Consider the following 21,061-nt stretch of genomic DNA (forward strand, 5'->3'; position numbering starts at 1 on the left):
TTCACAGATTCAAAATGGAGGCATAACTCCTCCTCCTATGCAGATCAAGCAGTATAACAGCCAATGAAACACTCTCAATTTGGTAACATTAGGCTCTGCCTCTTTCCACTCCACTCTCCTCAGTCTTTCTCTTCAGGGAGGCAGCCTTTGGCCGTTACATCAGAAAAACATGAGCTCAGAGGAAGAGAAGGAACAAGAAATGCACTGCTTACCAAGACAGTCTTCGCCCTACACTAACAGGTTCCCTCTGCTGTGCATGTGATTCGGGGCCTTAATGGTAAATTAACAGGGCAGCACTTATGTTTCCAGAACTCACTGTCCAGGCTTCTTATCAGCAAATCACACTCTTCCCTTTTTCATGAGGGTAGCTCAGTTGTATTTTGAGATTCTGGGTAGAGCTGGGCAATTTTATTTTCCAAACAAATGATTTATTTGCTGAAAAATGAAGCTTCAATTGACCCAAAACTAGTCACAAATTTGACATGAATAGTTTAAGCCAGTGGTTTTCAACCTGTGGTCGTGGACCCCTGGGAGTCCACAGACTATGCCTAAGATTTCCAAAGGGGTCTGCGCCTCCACTCGAAATTTTTTAGGGGTCCACAAAGGAAAAAAGGTTGAAAATCACTGTTGTAAGCTATTCGCAAAATGGCTGCAACCAAACTGGAAAATCAGTTGTTCGCTCAGCTCTAGTTTATGTGGACACAGCGGAAATATGAAGACAGATGCCTGGAATTAAGTGGCAGGCCTCAACTTTTATTAAACTGTCATACAGGGAGGGCGCTACCCAGCCATCACCCATACTCTCCTATACCAGTCATTTAATTTGTTCCAGTGCGGGGGCTAGACTCTCCTCATAATGCGGGGTAGACTCTCCTCATCCTACCCCCCAGGACTCAGCTCTCTCTGAGTCCTAGCACCTTCCCCTCCCCTTCCCTGTCCCCCTTTTCCACCCCACACTACCCCACATGAAGGGGACAGAGCGTGCAGCAGGATGGGGACTTCGGCTTGCAAGGGCCACAAGATCTGACCTCGGACCATGAAGACCACAAGGTTTCACCCCATCACATGTGCCCAAGGCCCAACACCAAAATCCCAGGTCTTTTGCCTCTGGGACTATTGATTTTATTCTGTTAACCGCACTGGAAACAGGCCGCAAGTTGCACCAAATAAACAACTCCACCCTAGTACCTTAGTTAGGTACTAAGCACGTTCCTACTCAACCCACTGTGGCTTGAAGGTGCTACGAGGAAGGCAAAAAATTCCCTGGTCCTCTGCCAATTGGCCCATGGGAGAAAATAATTCCTTCTTGACCCCCTAAAAAGATGATTGGCTAGATCTGCGGCATCTGTCAGGCCAAGTTCCTAGTCTGGGTGGGAGGGTGGGCTTCTGGAATGGAGCCGAAAGAGACTCCACATAGCCCTGTGCTGGGCTAAAATCCTTGCAGCTGGGGAATGCTGGCCAATCAGCACCCCTCTCCCCCAGCTGACCAATGGTGCCAGAGACTCCCAGAGGGAGGAGCTACCAATTACCCTTGCTTTTGTCTCCCTCCCTTGCTACTAGGGCTGTCCCCCTTTCACTGCTGGCCCCATCAAGTTCCTCACCCATTGATGGGTGTGGCATTTCTGAGCTTAACTAAGGTAGCTGCTCCTGATTGCTTCAACCCAGAGAGGTTTCCATCTATGACTCTGAAACTCTTGGTAGGCTTTATTTCCTCCCCACCCTCCACCCTTCCTCATCCCCCCGCATTCACTGTTCATTGTGATGAGGTACAGCAGCATGCAATATTCCCCCCATGAGGTAGCAAATGACCTAGATACCCTATCACCACCCTTATTTTCTGTATTATATAGGGACAAGCTATTTATCACATTCAAAATGTCTATAATTAATAAAGCAACATTAAGCAACCGATACGAATGTTCCCAGAGTTCCCAAGATTTATAATGAATCCTAAGTATAAACACTGTGTATTTTTGCTAATACACTGACAGACTTAAAACACGTATCCAAACATTGCATCCATGCAACACATAATACAAAATAAATGTAAATGCTGGCTTAACTAAAACTAGAAGATGTATTAAAATTATTAGTCACTTTTAATGACAGCATTTACTCTGCACACTCGAATTATTTACAAATTGGAAATGTTCAAGGTTAAAGGGTTAGCTGTATGATCTCAGTTCCATAAACAGTTTTTGTGATATTATCAATTAAACTTACATTTGCCAGGATATTGCCTGCCAAGCTCTTATAAGGTTGTCATGAAGGTTTTCCTTTAGACAGAAATTGATTTACATGGTTATCAATTTAGACCACAGAAAAAAAAAGATGTGGGTGATGTCAAATTTACAGGCTGTCACTTGCTCATGCTGCACAATCTCTGTATATCATTTTGTCCTGTCACTTCTGTCCGTATATCTTTCCCCAGACTTGCAGCTGTTGTTTTCTCTGACAGTTGCTTTTACAGATCATTATTGCTAACTCAGTTTGGTTCCAACTTTTATGTCTGGTTCACAATTGGTTTTAAACCCCAAGCCACTGTGCAACCCCTACTGTCCCTTCCCCCCCCATCAAAAAAGTGATGGCATAAACATTGACTTTGAATTGCTTGGCTTTCATACAAATATTGTCGCTACCTTGGCTTTCTTGAAATTAATCATTGTCCCCGACATTGCAGGAAGAAAGACAGGACACTAGAAATTTGATTTCACTAGGCTGCAACTCTATTAAGTTGCACATCTGGGAATTATCTGACAATAACTTGTCGGGCACAGGTCATCCTTCCTTCCATAACCCATACCACATGGAGCCTTCAGCTCCACAACTCTCTATCAGCCAGGGGTCGGGGGCTGCTTTTAGCTTGCCACCTTCTGCACCATTAACCTGGTTCTAGCACATTACTGGGTCCCCACTGTCCTCCCCTCATGTGAGTTATCTCCTTGCCAGACATTAGGAGTCCCAATTCCATTCTCCACCTTCTCTAGGACATGTCTTCTCCTACTCTGAGTCCAGCTGCAGTTTATCAGGGAACTGGACCTCCTATTGAATGAGTAATTGTGATGGGCACCTGTCAAGTTGTGCAGAGAATAAATGCCCACGAGGATGGGAGAAACAAGGGGGAGGCAATCTTTGAAGTGACCAAGGATTTTCTTTCCCATCCTGTTCCACAAAAAGTCTCCCCACCTCTGAGGTTGAGAGGGATGGGGGAGCGTCTACATTTAAATACAATGTTTTAAACTAAAAAATTAAATTAAAGTCTTTTTGAAAGGTTATAAAAGCAGTGGAAACCATTGTATTTTAAAAATCTTGTTCAGTATATTCCAGTAACTTAAAACAACTGTCTTTATTAAAAACTTATGTGAATTTTTACAGTAGTCAAACTATCTTAAACATCCCAATCACTTGATGATTACCTGTTCTGTTCATTCCCTCTGGGGCACCTGGCATTGGCCAATTTCGGAAGATAGGATACTGAGCTAGATGGACCTTTGGTCTGACCCAGTATGGCCGTTCTTATATCTCCCAAACTTTGAGATATAAAATGTCTGCTGGGGAAATAATAAAATAAAGCAACAGAAATACATTAAATTCACTTCACAAACCTAAAAGTTGTTGCCAGTATTTTCTTCATTTTATCATCCCCTTTGTCTCTTCTTCCATATCTCGAGTAATATATTTTAAGGCCAGCAGAGGTCATTAGATTATCTAATTTAGACCAGTATATCACAGGTGACCTATACTGGGTAGTCTAGTCATTTTGTACCATTTTCTTTCTTTTCTTTCCTTACTTGTCTGTATTTTCTTTTGGATGGTTGTTACTTCTTGTCTCTCTTTCTGCTCTTCCATAGTCATTCATCCTCAAGGCTGGCTCTTGGCTTTGTGTGTCCCAAAGGCAGTCTTAGTATAGTACATAGTAATGTATTGTCCATTGGACTGCGCAGTCTTATAGGCAGCTTTGCACTGGTTTCATAGGTTATGCAACTCTGCCTTTGAAAATGAATGGTAGGTGCATACATTCCCGCAACACCTTGTAAACGTATTGGTGACAACTTACTGATCCGGCAGTATGCTGCGCTTCCTCGGCTCCTGTGGATTTGGGGGATGAGTGATTCAGTAAGAACCTGCACAGGATTAGTCTCTCAATCATAGGGCTGGTCTACACTGGGGGGGGGGTCGATGTAAGATACACAAACTTCAGCTATGCTATTCGCGTAGCTGAAGTCGAAGTATCCTATTCGACTTACCCCGCTGTGAGGACGGCGCCAAATCGACCGCTGCGGCTGCCCCATCGACGCCACTTACTCCTCCTGATGAGGTGGAGTATGCCAGTCGATTCGGGGATCAATTTATCATGTCTAGATGAGACGCGATAAATCGATCCCCGAGAGATCGATTTCTACCCGTCGATCCGGGCGGGTAGTGAAGACATGCCCTTGGAGTAATAGAGTAAGGCCAGGAGGGACCCCTACATCATATAGGTCACTGCAGGCCACCAACACCATCCAGCATCCTCACACTAAACCCACCAACTAAAATTAGACCAAAATATTACAGCCCACAACGGAGGAAAACAAAGGACATACTATATAATATCACACACTCAGTGGATTTGATCTGCTGCGAAGGTAGGTGATAAGTGTCTACTGAAAATGTCACGTACAAAGTCCTGCTCCTATGCTGGGACATAATAAAGTCAGTGGGCCTCCTCGTGGATGCAGTCGCAGGATCAGGATTATGTTCACTAATTTCACTTTGTGCAAAAAAGATGGAAGAAAAGTTTTTGAGGGGAATTTTTTTTCAATTTACAAATTATGTCTAAATAATAAAGAAGTAATTGTGAATTCTAATACTTCTTACACAGCTACCTTAAGAATAGGAAAATAACCTTGTTCCACAGTACAAACATCACATCTACAATACAGATGGACAACGGGTTTTTTTCATCAGCTTTCTCTCAGGCTTCTGACCAAAAAAACAAACAACTCAAAACAGAGAAGACAGTCATTTCATTTGTGTTATGGTAGTGCCTAAAGGCCCCTCTGTGCTAGGCGTGGTACAGACACATGGAGATGGACCTTGCTTTGATAAGCTTACAGTTTAGGATCACCAAGGGATGAAGAGAGAAAACAAAGGTTCCCAAGGTCATACAGAAGACCTCAGTGGCAGGATTGAGAATAGAACCCAGGTCTCCTAACTCCCAGTCTGCTGTCCTATCAACTTGATCACTCTGCCTGCCATCCTCATTCTGGAATAATATTTTAGAAAATTTTATTACATTGTCATAAAAATGTATATCTGTAACAGGCCAGGGCATAGGCAGTCTGACCTAGTGGTCACAGCTGGACTATGGGTCACACGCAAGCAGGGGTTGGAGGAATCATTAGAGCCAGAGTCAAATCAGGCTGGGGTCCAAGACCAGAGATCACAGGTAGTACCACTGGAATCAGGAAACAAGAGTCAGGGTCACAGCCAGGCTGGAGTCGGAGACTCAAGATTAGAGGTAGTATCAGGTTGGAGTCAGGAGGTCAGAGTCAGGCTAGGATCAGAGATGAAGTGAGGTCTGGAGTTGCAGCGGGCCCGAAGTCTGCGTGGTTGCCCAGACAACTTCTTGGGGCACCCTCCAGGGTTAAATAGGGTGTTTGGCCAATCAAATGGTTGCAGGGTACTGTCACTCTGGGTCTCTTGGATGGTATGTCAGCTGTGCCTTCTTGCCACAGTGCTCCCCATGGCACTGTGGGAACATCAGCTGTCCCTGGCTGTACAGACCTGGGTTTTAGTCCCAGATCCTTTTGTCACCAGGTGTTGGATTTTTTTCACCCAGTGTGTACTAAATAAGTCATCAAAGGAGGCAGTAGCCTAAGTAGCTGTTTTGGGGCAAAGTTCTGGAGTTTTTGCCATTGAAGTTTTCTTAAAGAGGACATTTAGTTGGGAAATGGTCCTGCTTTGAGCAGGGGGTTGAACTAGATGACTTCTTGAGGTCCCTTCCAACCCTGATATTCTATGATTCTATGACATCCTTTTGTCCCCCTTCATTGTGTCTCCCGGGTGATAAAGAAATGATTGAGGACTAAGCAAATCATGTATTTTTTTTCCAGAATTGTTCTCATTGTTGTCTTAACAGTAGCACATAAATACAAAGAGTATTCAGAAATTAGATAAAACTTTATTTTAATTGTCCCACCATTCTAAATTAATTTTACATGTATTATTAACAACTGTCATAATTAATTCATTTAAAGTTCATTGGTTTTCAGATATTATTCCTGAGGTTTCTCTTTGTAATTTATCATTTTCCATTAATTAACCTATTCCATTATCTGACAGCACATTTCTTTAAAGATACTATGAGAGGAAACCCGTAATTTCATTGTCAACAGATTTAATTCATTATAAAACTTCATCTCTGCCGTCATGTAGATAACAAAGCCTTTTGGTATTAACTGTAACATCAGTGAGTTTTATTGCACAAGCAATAAAGCTGGTGAAAATCATAAACTGCCAAGTTACAGGGAGCAAATCTTTTTCTACTGCATCTCTCCAGATGAAGTTCCAGGCATCGCTAAAATGTTTGTTTCTATAACCAATGAATACAATACATTTTGAAAATAAAATTAGTGATATAAAAATCAGAGATAATAGCATTTATTTTCTTTTTTGCAGCAATACTTACTCCAAATCTCACCTTACGAGGAAGTGTCAGTAACGACTTACTTGTTCAGCTGGAAGTTCTCATTAGACGTATGACTCTAAGAAAAAACAAACAATTGTTATGAATTGTTTGGGGGAGCCTATAATAGATTTTTATGAAAATAAGACACCATAGACAGATATTGCCATAAACTTTCGCAAAATGGGAGATAAAATTTTAGTACTAATGAGAGTAGTGATATGTGTGTGTGTGTGTAGCGGTAATAGTAGGGAGAATATAGATAAAGGGTCAAGCCTGTAGATTCTGAAGTCTGTTTATTTTCCCTTCCTGTTCTATGTATTTTTCTGTAGTTTGCATTATCATTTGGGGAGAGGGATAGCTCAGTGGTTTGAACATTGGCCTGCTAAACCCAGGGCTGTGAGTTCAGTCCTTGAGGAGGCCACTTAGGGATTTGGGGCAACAATCAGTACTTGGTCCTGCTAGTGAAGGCAGAGGGCTAGACTCAATGACCTTTTGGGGTCCCTTCGAACTCTATGAGATAGGTATATTTCCTAATCATATTACAATACACTATTGACATCACTCCAGAGCTTTGAGATCTTTTGTGTGATTCTTCATCTAGGAATTTTACAGGTTACTAAACAGAAGTTACATGTACATCAAGGTATATTAGTCTAATCTTTCATGCACCCATAACCCATAATAGCTGAGTGCTAATAATTATGCAAAGCAGAATTAAATCCAAACGACTGCATTCTCCATCTGTCCCTACCTAAACTATTCTGTGCTTTTCACTGTGGTAATTGAACAACTTGTCCATTCTACAAGGGATCTCTCCTTCTCTCTCCCCATCCCTGGCATTAAGCTGTTTATAGGGACAACAAGAATATTGAGAGTTTTATTTCTGTGTGTGTGTGTGTGTGTGTGTGTGTGTGTGCGCGCGTGCGCGCAACAAGAAACACAACAGTTTTGAAGAGATAAACCCCCATGATTCACAGCATAATCCAAACTGTACTTATGGTCAGGAAAAACACACCATGCCTAGGATAGGGTTTGTTGCACTTGCTGGCACTGGCCACTGTCAGAGACAAGATACTGGTTTAGATGGACCACTGGTGGTCTTCTTAGCGTATGCACCACAACATGCCTCAGGAGGCATGTGGACAGGATTCATCACCAAATTTGGTCTGGTGGTTGGTTCATTAGCCTCTCCAGGTTGGGACAGATACTGATGGGGAGTGCGATGTGAATGTTGGTCCATGCTATTGGTCTTGATTCAATATGGCAGTATGTTCTTAACCTACATCTGTGACTGGTCTCCAAGGAAATATTGGCAGTGCAATGTAAAGATGCACATACCCCACAAGTTTCCTTGTATACTATTTGCTATTAGTAAATATTATAATCACTTTCCAACAGGTTAATGGAAATATATATTACCCTTGCATTCTTTAATAGTATGTTTGATATTGTTAACGAGTATTCCTCCCCTTTCTTTTCCAGGTCTGGGCTTCAGTATTGCAGGAGGGGTGGGAAACCAACACATTGCTGGAGACAACAGCATTTATGTTACTAAGATTATTGATGGAGGAGCAGCACAAAAAGATGGAAGGTTGCAAGTTGGAGACAGACTTCTTATGGTGAGAATGACAAACTGGAACTATATTTGAAGTGGTGGAAATATGTTTCAAATGGGGATTTAATTTTTGATATTTTTCTTTAAATGTATATGTTTGAGGCTGAAGTTGTATTGGAAATCCCAACTCATTTTTATGAAGATGAGCCAAAGAGTCTCATTAGTTTGGTAATCTTTTAACTCACAGCAAAGTATATGTACCCACTGCTGTTATAGTAAATGTTTTACTCCCTACGTTTGGTTACTTGCTAATGCCAGGTCAGATGTTCTGGAGAAGTTTAGAACAAGGTTCTAGGTTAAAGTGAAAAATCCTTTCATTGCCCTGGGGCCAGTCCTACTTTTCAGTTTCCTTAAAATGACAGAAGTTAGCAAAGGAAAAGAGCTGGTAGATCATCCAGTCCACCTCCCTGTCAATGGAATAAGATATTTTTATATAGCTATAACCTCATCAACATTAGGGGGTCTATTAGTGTAAATATTTCAGTAAAATAAAAAAAGCACACCCCTCACCAAAATAGTTATACTGGTACAAAATCTATGTCTAGACCAGGCTTAAGAGCTAAAACCAAGGCATCCTGCAGGGGAAACCCTAAGAATTTCAAGCTTGGGGAGAATACTTAGGTTGAGGTTTAACTTTTAGTTTTGTGTTCTAACTTAACAAAAGAGCCACTTCCTACACCCAGGAAGGATATAAGTTTGGACCATACGCAATATTTTGTTGCCCCTCAGCCTGAGTGGTTAGCCAATATTTGGGGCCATGATGGGTTGTTTGTATTAGGAGGAGTAATTGATTGTACAAGTCAGGTATTTCTGTGGTGCAGTCCTGTTTACTTACTAAGAATATACACAAAGTCCTGTTTCGTAAAATCATAGAACAGGAAGGGACCTCAAGAGGTCATCTAGTCCAGTCCCCTGCACTCATAGCAGGACTAAGTATTATCTAAACCATCCCTGACAGGTGTTTGTCTAACCTGCTCATAAAAATCTCCAATGATGGAGATTCTACAACCTCTCTAGGCAATTTATTCCAGTGCTAAACCACCCTGCTTAACCACCAGCGTAACACTGTAGTCCACCTGTTTACTCACTATGTTCTTTACTTTTGCCTTTCTCATTATCCAGACCACCCATACTAAGATGCACCATCCCCATACATCCTTGTAAGGGCTATCTCAAGTTGTCATTTAAAATTAATCCCTATTAAAACCAATACGGAGTTTGTTTTAGAATCAGATTATGCCATCCATTTTTAAGTGTTGCATTATATATGCAAATATGGCCTCATGTCCGTCAGTTCAATTTCTTTATTTCCCTGTTAGTCTCTGAGGGCAGGTCTACACTTAAAACGCTGCATCAGCACAGCTGCACCGCTGTGGTGCTTAAGTAAGAAGCTCTTATGCTAATGGGAGAGCTTCTTCCATTGGCATAGTTAATCCACCTCCCCAAGAGGCAATAGCTACGTCGACAGGAAAAGCTCTCCCATTGACATAGCATTGTCTACATGGGGGGGTAGGTTGGTATAACTATGTCACTCAGGGGTGTGGATTTTTCACACCCCTGAGTGTTGTCGTTATACTGATATAGTCCTGTAATGTACACCTCACCTAAACCACCAACTCTTGAAGTATTTGCAAACAGCCAAGCTCCCCTCTGTTTCGAATCCTAGTCACTTAGGCTCATAGCCACTGATAAACTAAGCAAAGTAAAGTGAAAGGGAATAAAAGAGAATGAAATGCCATTTAAACAAAACCAGTCAAACACTCCTTTCTACACACAGTGAGCACCAGCTGTAGTCCAATTAAATAAACAGTTAATGGGATACTACAGAGGCAATTAACCCAAACAAACTTACTTACTTAAAACCAATTTTAGGACTTCTGCACAAAAAAACCCATCTTTCTCTTTGTGGAGCTCTTTAAATCATGTTGAGCTTTAAAAAGGACATGAACATTCATCAGTTGCAATAGGCCAATTAAATCCAACAGTTCACAGATGTTCACAGGAAAATGCTCAAGATTTCACTTCAACAAATTCCACTTCTTGGAGAAAATAACCTGAAAAGTATTTACACAAAGACAGATGTAACCACTAGGATCAGAATCATCCCCCATATCTTCATAAGTACAACCCTATCAAGTCTCAATAGACCTAAGTCAATAGATGAAAAAGAACAATTTTCCCTTAAAAAGGGAAAAATAAATAAAACAAGTATATTCCTCTGGGACTCTTATTTTGCATCCACTTACTCTTTTCTGACTTTCCTGATGGTGATTTTCTAGGGTGATTATAAGATCAACAGGAGGAACAAAAACTTTTCCTATAGCTAGTGCTGAGTGCCTCACATTTTTCAAGATGAACCTGAAAATTTCCAAATTAAACAGCCCCTGTGGTTACATTTGAAAGAATAAGGTTGTGCAGAAGAAATGGTGTAATGGTTGTTAAATGTAAAGTGGAATTTCTTCCTAAATATCTCCTGTGCAATTTTATCTAAGTATTTATGTCTCCCATCACTGTTGTCTTGATTAGGCTTGTAGGCTTCCTTTATTCCCTTCCCTTTTTACCATTTTATTCCATCTTCTGTCATTGCATCTGTGGTTTGAGCCTATCATCTTGTTCCATTGTTCCTTCTTTAATAATCCATTTTCAACCTTTCTGGTTTCTTTGTGTAACCTGAGCCCTAATGGGTAGCTTAAGCCTTCTCCCTGTTGCCTTCTGCTTGGAGAAGCTTCTGCCATCTCACCCCAGGGGTATAGGTGCTGGGTTCTTTATCTTGGCGCATGATACCACCATCCAAGGGGCGGGGGGGGAGAGGGACTCCTAGTGCATGGAATACAATATGTGCTGTCCTTTGGGAAAATATTTACTACCAAATAATATACTAGAAGTATAGTCCAATATACAAGGAATAAAACAATTATCACAATCCCCAAAATAACAATACAACAACAGGCAGAACTTTCAGTATAGGGAACAAAGAAAAAGGAATAAGGAAAAAATAGTGACTAGAATAATAAAATAGCAGCAATACCTTAAACCCTTTACCTCCTAACATTTATAATGGGCCCAAACCATTCAGCTCCCTCCCAGCACCTGCCTAGGCAGAATGTGAGTTGAGAAGAAGTTCTTTAGTGGGTGATGCAGTGCTGTAAATCATTTTCCAGCATAAAACTCACAAGGAAAATAGGTATCAGAGGGGTAGCCGTGTTAGTCTGAATCTGTAAAAAGCAACAGAGGGTCCTGTGGCACCTTTAAGACTAACAGAAGTATTGGGAGCATAAGCTTTTGTGGGTAAGAACCTCACTTCTTCAGATGCAAGACATCTGAAGAAGTGAGGTTCTTACCCACGAAAGCTTATGCTCCCAATACTTCTGTTAGTCTTAAAGGTGCCACAGGACCCTCTGTTGCTTTTTAAGGAAAATAGGGTCTTCCTGAGGCTCTCTGACCTGACCTGGAATTGCTCCTCAGTCACCTGGGTTGCTTGTCTTGTTACCCCAAAAACAGACCCAAAGTACCCCCCAGAATAGCTCACATATTGTCCCTTCCTGGGTTTACCAGAAGTTCCCTTCAGCTGACCCATTTACCTGCTTTTGCAAGGTGAAAGGGGGGGCCCACCCTAGAGAAATTGATGGGGTTTTGCAGGAATATTTTTAGGAACAACTTCCCAGTACAGTTGAGACTTGCTACCCTTGGGAGGACACAGATATAGCCTTCCAGTATAATTGATTGACACCCAGGGCATAATCTTCAAAAACAAAGTATTTTCTGTATTTAGTGTAAAAGCAATCTTCCCTATACAGTATAAACATATATCAAAAACATAAGCAAAGCCCTTAACATAATCCTTGGATACAGGCTAAAAATACCTGAACTATAAACATATAGTTAGCCCAATATTAAATGGCTGTGTTCTGCTTGTGGTGGTCAGTTGCTACAGTCGCTGACAGCAATCTTAAAATTTATAAAATGTATAAAACAATGTAACATTTACAACACAGACACATTTTTATTAACCCAAACATACAGACACATATTCATTAATCCTATTGATATCTATATTTTACACTATAGCTAAGGCCATGTCTACACTACCCGCTGGATCGGCGGGTAGTAATCGATCTATCGGGGATCGATTTATTGCATCTCATCTGGATGCGATAAATCGATCCCCGAATCGACGCCCGTACTCCACCTTGGCAGGAGGAGTAAGCGGAGTCGATGGGGGAGCCGCGACGGTCGATTTGCCGCCGTGAGGACGGCCAGATAAGTCGAACTAATATACTTCGACTTCAGCTACACGAATAGCGTAGCTGAAGTTGCGTATCTTAGATCAATCCCCCCGTAGTGTAGACCAGCCCTAACATGCTTACTCTCCATCTGTTCTATCATGGTCCTTTTCTGCTGTCACCCTGTGGTTGCTTCTTCTGATTTCTTCTGACTTTTCATTCTTCTTCATCTGCTCCTAACTTTCTAAATTTTGCCTACTGACTCTGTCTTTCATACAGTTTATGAGCTGTTTTGGTTGGCTAGTCTTTTAAGCCTTCCTTTTCCTCCAATCAAATTTAGGTCCTTCCTGATTGATCTGTTCTTATAGTCCAATCACCCACTGCTAAATCTAGCTATCAATCAAAGCTGTTACATAACAAGTCTTAGTATTATGGTCAGTTTACTGTTATGGTCTGGTGACCCTCACCTAGTTTTGGACTAAGCATGCCTGGTTGATAGGGTGGCCAGGTGCCTTGTTTTTGACTGGAAAGTCTGTTAAAAAAGGGGACCCGACACTGTCCAGTCAGATCTTCTGACTGGACACCCAATGTTTAGTTACTGCAGGGTGGGAGGCAGGGAAGCACCGGGTCATCACCTGCACCTGCTCCTATTTAACCAGGGCTGCCTCTTACCTGTGTCAGGTGGCTGCAGCTCGCAGCCCTGGCTCCACAGGCAATTCCCTCCTGACCCAGGCGAAGAGGGTGGGTGAGTGGGGAAAAACATGCTTGGGGGAAGGGGAGAAGAGGAGTGGATGGAGGCGGGGCCTCGGGGGAAAGAGGCAGGGCAGGGCCTAAGGGGCAGGATTTTGTGGGGGAATAGGCAGGGCAAGGATAGGGGGTGAGAGGCGGGGCGGGGAGGTTCCAGCACTCCTGTTGGAGTGTCCAGTTTTTAAATATTACTAAGTTGGCAACCCTACTGACTGACCTCTCCCTGCAGTGTTGACCCTAGATTATGTTTGCCTGCCTGCTAATATACCACTGAAAACTGCTAACTCACCCTTCTTGACTGTGTGCCAACATTTCACACATACCACATTATCAAACTATAAACAATTGCCTCATCCTTACCATCCGATTGTCATGTTAATGTTATGGTCTGCTGTTGTCACCCTATTTCTTACCAATTTAGTTAATCTTATTTTAGTTCTTCCCCTATTTTCAGTCAATGGTGGCAAAGCAATGCTTGCAGTGCTGTTCTTAGGAAGCAGACCGGAGCAGCTCAAAACTCTATAATGTCAGTCTCTGCTGGGCTGACACCCTTCAGTGACCTCGTCACCATCAACGCAGTGTAAAGTTTCCCTTTAGTTAGCAATGGGAAGTTTAATGTGAACCTCCCATGCTGTGATGCTTCTCTCTCTGTCTCTACTCATGCCGCCATAACAACAGCCAAAACCAAAAGTAAAAGGAAATTCTTTTGTCTCTGAGATCAGGCTTATGATTGGTTCTGGTAGTAGATTCCAGCTTGTTCTATCTCTGCCCTGGGTTCTACTCAGTCTGGGAAACAGAGTCCTGAGCCCCTGTGGTCATCGCTGTTGTAGCCCAGGTGCGAGTTCCCTAGAGCCTTAGGGTATTATCAGGAACAACCAGCTCCAGGGGGGTTAGATTTGTGACTTCAGCTGCTGTTTGAGTCCCTCCATCTCATTATCCTGAATGAAATCTAGCTTGCGCTTTGTGGCTATGTAGGACGCCCAGCATTGTCAGTGCACATTTTCCCTATCACACTTATGAACTTCAGTTCCTGTGGCAGTCTTTCTATGCCCTGGCTGCTGATTCCTACACCTAGTGATGCCATCTTTTATCACTGGAAGCTGCTGGGAACTCCATCTGCAAGTTCCCACAGAAACACGCTTCTTTGCTGCTAATTAAGCTAATTTTAATGGGAGTTTTGTTATTAGCTAATCTCCTGTTAGTCACTCACTTCCTTTCCTCTGTTCAGCACTTCATAGCTACTCAGATAAGCTCCTTTATATTAGTATTCACCCAATTTCCTCCTCACTCATTTGCTGTCTCACTTCAGCTGGCTTTCTAGAGCGCATGAATGTCCTCACTTAGATGGCACAATAACCGCACAGCTCTTACGTCAACCTTTCTGCACAAATGTTTCAATACTTCATAGACCATACAGTACACTCCTCACTTTATTTTGTTCCTGTTTCCCTTACAGTCTCCCTTACCTCTGACTGATATGTCTCAAATCTCATTTTCCTCTATCCTACCATACATTCGCTCTGCCACAGCCATTGGAGTGCAGGCAGCTTAAGGCTTTGTCTACACTGGCACTTCCACAAAGCTACTGCCCTTCGTTGGAGGTGGTTCTCCCAGCAATAAAGAGCAGCTACACAGCGCACCTTACAATGGTCCTGCTGCAGCAGCACAGCCACGCCGTTGTAAGGTGCGCAGTGTAGACGTAGTTAAGTGACCTTGCTGGTAATTGAAATGCTGTCAAAACAAGGTGCATTGTTCTTTTGGTTAAGAAACAGAGGCAAAATCCTTTTCTCTTGGAGAGTGGGTGGGGTGGGGAGAGAGGGAGACATCCCTCCTTATTAATCTAACTGTTTATCTAATCAGAAAGAAGAACCAAAGCTTAATTTTTCTTAACAGTCTGTATCTCCTGTATGACATCCTTTTTCTGTGAAAATGGTAGGTGGAATGGTTCATAGAAAGGTATCTAGATGATTCTCTTTCTCAAAGCTGGCATACTATGCACATCTTTGAGTAGTGTTTAAGGAGTCAGAGAACAAGGTATTTTAATAAATGCATGTTTTCATGCTTGTGTGGAGAAAGATCTATTCAAGTTTCATTATTAGTGGTCACTTTCTTATATGGAGCAAAAATAGAAAAGTTAGTTGGACCCTCCATGCACCCAGAACTCTCATCAGTGTTAACGTGAGTTTTACATGGAGAGTGAGAACAGACATCTTAATACTTAATACCTTCTAGGGGCTATTGAGAGATGGTACAGCATGTTCCTAGTTTCTAAACTAATATCAGGAGTGTTTGGGAGAGGAGAGTCTTTTGTTCCCCTGTTAGAGTGAAAGGTGCTAATGATTTGCACACTAAGGGTCACTGATGTACAAGCACCCAGGGTGGGTGAACTTTGCTATAGAGGGAGCCAGAGATACCTGGAGTAACTGCACCCCAAGAATCATCAGTGGAACTGTGTGTACTATCCTTTGTCTAGGCCATTAGAATGAGACAAAGTTGGGTTCTTTAGCTCACACAACTCTCTTGACTGCCCTCTTGGTGCAGTTACTCTAGGTCAGGGGTGGGCAAACTTTTTGGCCTGAGGGCCACATCGGGGAGTAGAAATTGTATGATGGGCCATGAATGCTCACAAAATTAGGGTTGGGTGCTCTGGGCTGGGACCGAGGGCTTCAGGGGGGGATCAGGGCAGGGGTGTGGGAAGGGGTGCACGTTCCAGCTGGGGATGCGGGCTCTGGGGTGGGGTTGGGGATGAGAGGTTTGGGGTGCAGGAGGGTGCTCCATGCTGGGATTGAGGGGTTTGGAGCGCTGGAGTGAGACCCAGCCACGTGGTGCAGCCTCTGACCTGGCTCCCCAGCGGGAGCTCACGGGCCGGCTTAAAATGGCTCACGGGCCGTAGTTTGCCCAGCACTGCTCTAGGTCATTAGACCTGTCTGAGCATCTTTTGTATTACAAAGCCACTGCACAAAAGGAAGATAGATGCTCACACCCACCTTTCCAAGTCATATGGTGTTTGTGAGCAGCATTGGACTGGAGATTTTCTAGATGAAAAGTGAAGGGGCTGAGGGAGAAAAAGGAGCACAGAGTATAAGCTGTGAGGCCCTGGAGAGAGAGACAGAAAGAAAAAAAAAAAATAATGGAGATATCCTATCTCCTAGAACTGGAAGGGACCTTGAAAGGTCATCGAGTCCAGCCCCCTGCCTTCACTAGCAGGACCAAGTACTGATTTTGCCCCAGATTCCCAAGTGGCCCCCTCAAGGATTGAACTCACAACCCTGGGTTTAGCAGGCCAATGCTCAAACCACTGAGCTATCCCTCCCCCCACAAGGTAACTTCCTCTAGAGCATGGCACAGGTACCTGAGCTGAGGTTTCTGCAAGAGAGAGTTGCCTATGTGCTATATGTTATCATCCCTGTGAAAGGAAATAAAACTTATCTTCATTTTGTAGAAATAAGGTGCACTATGAAAATACCTGACTTGACAGCACCAATTTCTGCTCCAGACAGAAACTGACCTAGCAGGCCCTGAAAGTCTGCTACCAGTTGGCAAAAGGGCAACACACTTTTCCCCCTGGTCCAATTATCTTAGATCCTGGGAGTACTGCACTTCTGTGGGAGGAAAAGGTCTGAGATAGTGGCTAAGAACTTGACAGAAAAAAACAAGAAACAGTTTCCAGTACAGTACACACTAATGGTACATATTTGATATAATGATAAATCTTTGTCTCAGACAGGGCCAGAGCTGTTTAATGCAAGAAAAGACTACTGGGATTGAAATGGAGTCCTTTTTAGTTTGATCACTGATCTTACCCAGTAGGCATAGCAAGAGGCCACACATCTCTTTGGATTTCATGATTCTGCAATGGAGAACAAAAGCTTTTCTCAAATCTGAAAGGGGCTATTAGTCTACATATTGAATGAAAAACTTCTTATGCGCTGTGCCAAACACATAATGGATAGAGCTGAACAAATTTTAAGCACCTTAAAAGGACTGTTTTCCAATTTTCTGTGTAGTACATTTTGTATAGATGCCTGTTAGGGACAGGGTGTGCTGCTGGGAGACTTCAGCTATGTCTACACTATGAACTAAGCATGTGATTCCCAGATCACGTACATGTATTTGTGCTAGTTTGATTAGAGCTAGTATAAACAGCAGTGTACCCACCTGAACCTCATGGGTATGTACTTACAGTCTGTCTTACTGTGGCTACTCTACTATTTATATGTGTGCTAGCTCTCATTGAGCTGGTATGAGTGTATGTCTGTGAGCTGGGAATCACACCCCTAGTTCGTAGTGTAGACATCGCTTTTGTCCTAATGGATAGGATGGGATGTTGGCTGATTTCAGTCTTGTTTAACCTTTTCTTCATTCTTCAAACACTGTTAATCAGTGTTCCAAGCATTCTGAAGAGTCCTATAGTTAGAGAGAACAAAATGTATATTTTTCACATACACCTCTACCTCGATATAACGCTGTCCTTGGGAGCCAAAAAATCTTACCGCGTCATAGGTGAAACCACATTATATCGAACTTGCTTTGATCCACCGGAGTGCGCAGCCCTGCCTCCCCTCTCCCCCCAGAGCACTACTTTACCGCGTTATATCCGAATTCATGTTATAGCGGGTTGCGTTATATCGAGGTAGAAGTGTATTTGTTACGAAGATAAACAAAAGTATTGCAAATATTTGTGATCAATTACTTTTTGCAAGTGGCAATCTGCATGTCCTTCATAGTTCTGACCATTTCTTCGTGTTTTGCTTCCCCCAACAAGTTTCCTTTGTGAAACTCTCATTTGTAGCTTTATCTCACTTGTCTTGACTGATGTATTTATTTTCTTTATGGTTTCTCTGAGTCTCCACATTACAAACTTCAATTAATACAAACATGGCACTTGTCTCATCATGCCTATCTGAAAATGAAAACACATCTCACCTTAAGGAATCTTTCTAATCAATTTCATGATGGTTTTAGGATCTGCCCCCCAAAAATGTATTATCTGAATTAAGACAAAACACAAAGGTATGTAAGAGAGGATGTAGGGAAAGGGAAACAAGAGGGTAGCTGTGCCAGGAACAGTGCTTATGTAGATTAGTCAAAAGTTGATTTTTCAGGGTTTTAATCCCTTTTTTAAAGTATATAAATAAGCAAGAGAGATTTAATAGCAGTCACTTCTGCATACCAGTCATTTGCATGAAATCTATATCAATATGAATCTATATCCCTATCCTTGCCCCTTTCCCATTAGCCTGTGGCACTCTTGTCAGTGCAGATTGTAAGCTCTTCAGGACAGGGACTGTCTACTAGTCTGTGTTGTGTATATGCCTAGCACAATGAGGCCCCATCCTTGGTTGGTCTCTAGGCACTACTGTAATAAACATGATTCATTATGAATAATATATCTTGGTTCCCTTTCCTAATGAATTAATTTCCCTTGCACATGAATATACATAGGAAGTACCTTTATGCAGTAGAGTGCTCATGCTTCTAAATATACAAGACCTTTTCTCCTGCATAAAATTTTTCTAGAGGAGTAATCTAGATTAGCAGCTCCTATTGACACAATTCCCTTCCCCACCTTGTCTCCTTTGCTATGCCCTAGTGCACCTGATATATTTCTCTGCATCAAGCCCACACCTCATGTCTGTAATCACCTACCCTCTCACTATTTCAGTGTTTTTCTACCTACAGCTCCAGAAAACGGTCACATTTTTCACCTTCAAACCCTCCCTTCCCAAATCCACAGCTGCCACTGTTCACTCCCCACCTCTCCAAAGTAGTCTCTTATTTTTGTCTCCCTTCCTCCCCTGCTTAACTTTCCAACTATTCATTTAAGTTAATGGGCAAAGAGATTTTAGGGTGTCACTCACTTATGAGGTCCCATTAGGAACTAGTACATGGGTGCAGCACCATCAAGTATCCAAGTAGTTAATAAGAATGTGGTTTGGGCTTTTACTGCCAGCAACCAGATGCTGATAATCAATATCACAAGTGGCTGCTCTGATGTATACCTATCCCCTGCATCCTGTGGTGTACAGTTTGCTATTAAGCTATTTCAGTTTCTTGTTATGTTTCTGCTAATGATGACCCTGGTAATGTGTCGTACTGGAGCAGACACAATGGCATATCTAGCACTTTACACTGGGCTATGGTACTACAGCTTGGGGATTGCCAATACTGCTAAATAAGACATAGGAGATAGGTGGGCCAAGAAAATGCCTTAATCTGATTTTTCTTCTTTATTGTATAATAATGTTACTATTCTATAATCTGCAGCACCTTTTGTCTACAATTCTTAATGCATCATTGATAACTGTACAGATAATATGGATATTTCTTCTGTATCTATCCAGCCTTACTCATCTGTCTCATTTCTCCTTTAAGGTAAATAATTACAGTTTAGAAGAAGTAACTCATGAAGAGGCAGTAGCAATATTGAAGAACACATCAGATGTAGTTTATCTAAAAGTTGGAAAGCCCACTACCATTTACATGACTGACCCTTATGGCCCACCAGATATTACTCACTGTAAGTGCCTCATTGCATATTATTTCATATGTGATATCATGTTTTAAGTGATTATTTAGACTTTTCAAATCTAGACAAATATCAGGACATCAGCGAAGCTTTTACAAGGGATTGGAAGGCTGAAAAATGGAACTGTTATTTAGATATTATACTGTCATGATATGTTATATTTGAAATAACACTTTTTGCAGCACAAGTCCAGAATTAACAAGATAACCGCACTACCAAATTTATTCCAGAATGCTATTGTTGAACTTTAGGCAGGTACACTGTATCTTTTGTAACAATTAAGGGGAAAACATTTTTACGTCAATGTAATATTTTGAGAGGTCCTGGATTAACAGATGTGGAGAGAGGAGTGCTCAGTCCACAGGACAGGTACAACACAGGCAGCAGAAGACTTGCCTACATCAGGGGCGGCTCTAGCTTTTTTGCCTCCCCAAGCAGCATGCCTGCGGGAGGTCCACCGGTCCCGCAGCTTCGGCGTACCCGCTGCCGAATTGCCACCAAATCCACAGGACCGGCGGACCTCCCGCAGGCAAGCCGCCGAAGGTTGCCTGACTTACACTCTCGCAGGGACCGGCAGGGTGCCCCCCGCAGCTTGCCGCCCCAGGCACGCGCTTGGAGTGCTGGTGCCTGGAGCCGCCACTGGCCTGTATGGACTCACCAAACAAAAAGCCTGAGGAAAATTGACATGACATTTCATAGAATCAGGGAAGGAGACCTCAGGAGGTCATCTAGTCCAATCCCCTGCTCAAAGCAGGACCATTTGCATTCAATGGACTTGTAATTTATACAGTATTTGCATCCAGCATAAAATGATTGTCCCTCTACATAATTGCCCTCCAAATCTATCAATTACATCCCCATACATCAGCATACTAATGCCCCCCTGCTCCCTATCCATCCACTCCCTTATTTATATCCATCCTCTGCTTCTTCACCCAACCGTGCGGCAGTGCTTCCTCTTGCACTCAGTGCATCCCTTCCTAATGTGCAGGTAGTCCTCCCCTCCTCAGTACCCCATTCTTTAGGATGGCACCTTGTCACTGAGGCTCCAGGCTCTTCTGCTCAGCTTCCCTTCTCCCAGCCAGCAGGCAGGAGTAATCCATGCCACTTTGGTGCATCTTCCGGCCTGCTGCAGATTCCCTCCTTTTGCCAATTAGTCAGTAAATGCTCCCTGGCTTTAAGCTCCCTCTGAGTCTCTCATTGGAGGCGAGAGATGAGCCGGGAGGCAATCTGATTGGCTTGCAAAATAAGGAGAGTACGGAGTCTCAGCAACT

At 42.7% G+C, this 21,061-nt stretch overlaps 1 protein-coding gene across 11 annotated transcripts in view; it reads left to right on the forward strand.

The window, feature by feature from the left end:
- DLG2 (discs large MAGUK scaffold protein 2) overlaps positions 1–21,061 on the forward strand; it is a 1,481,925-nt gene that overhangs the window by 1,073,155 nt on the left and 387,709 nt on the right. For all 11 annotated transcript variants that reach the window (XM_054015731.1, XM_054015732.1, XM_054015733.1 and 8 more), the window contains 2 exons: positions 8,156–8,292; positions 19,634–19,778. In XM_054015731.1, the coding sequence (XP_053871706.1) occupies positions 8,156–8,292; positions 19,634–19,778 (282 nt within the window). The remainder of the gene's footprint in view (positions 1–8,155; positions 8,293–19,633; positions 19,779–21,061) is intronic.

Source organism: Malaclemys terrapin, chromosome 1 (genome assembly GCF_027887155.1).
Source record: "Malaclemys terrapin pileata isolate rMalTer1 chromosome 1, rMalTer1.hap1, whole genome shotgun sequence".
In the NCBI taxonomy this organism is placed as follows: Eukaryota; Metazoa; Chordata; order Testudines; family Emydidae; genus Malaclemys; species Malaclemys terrapin.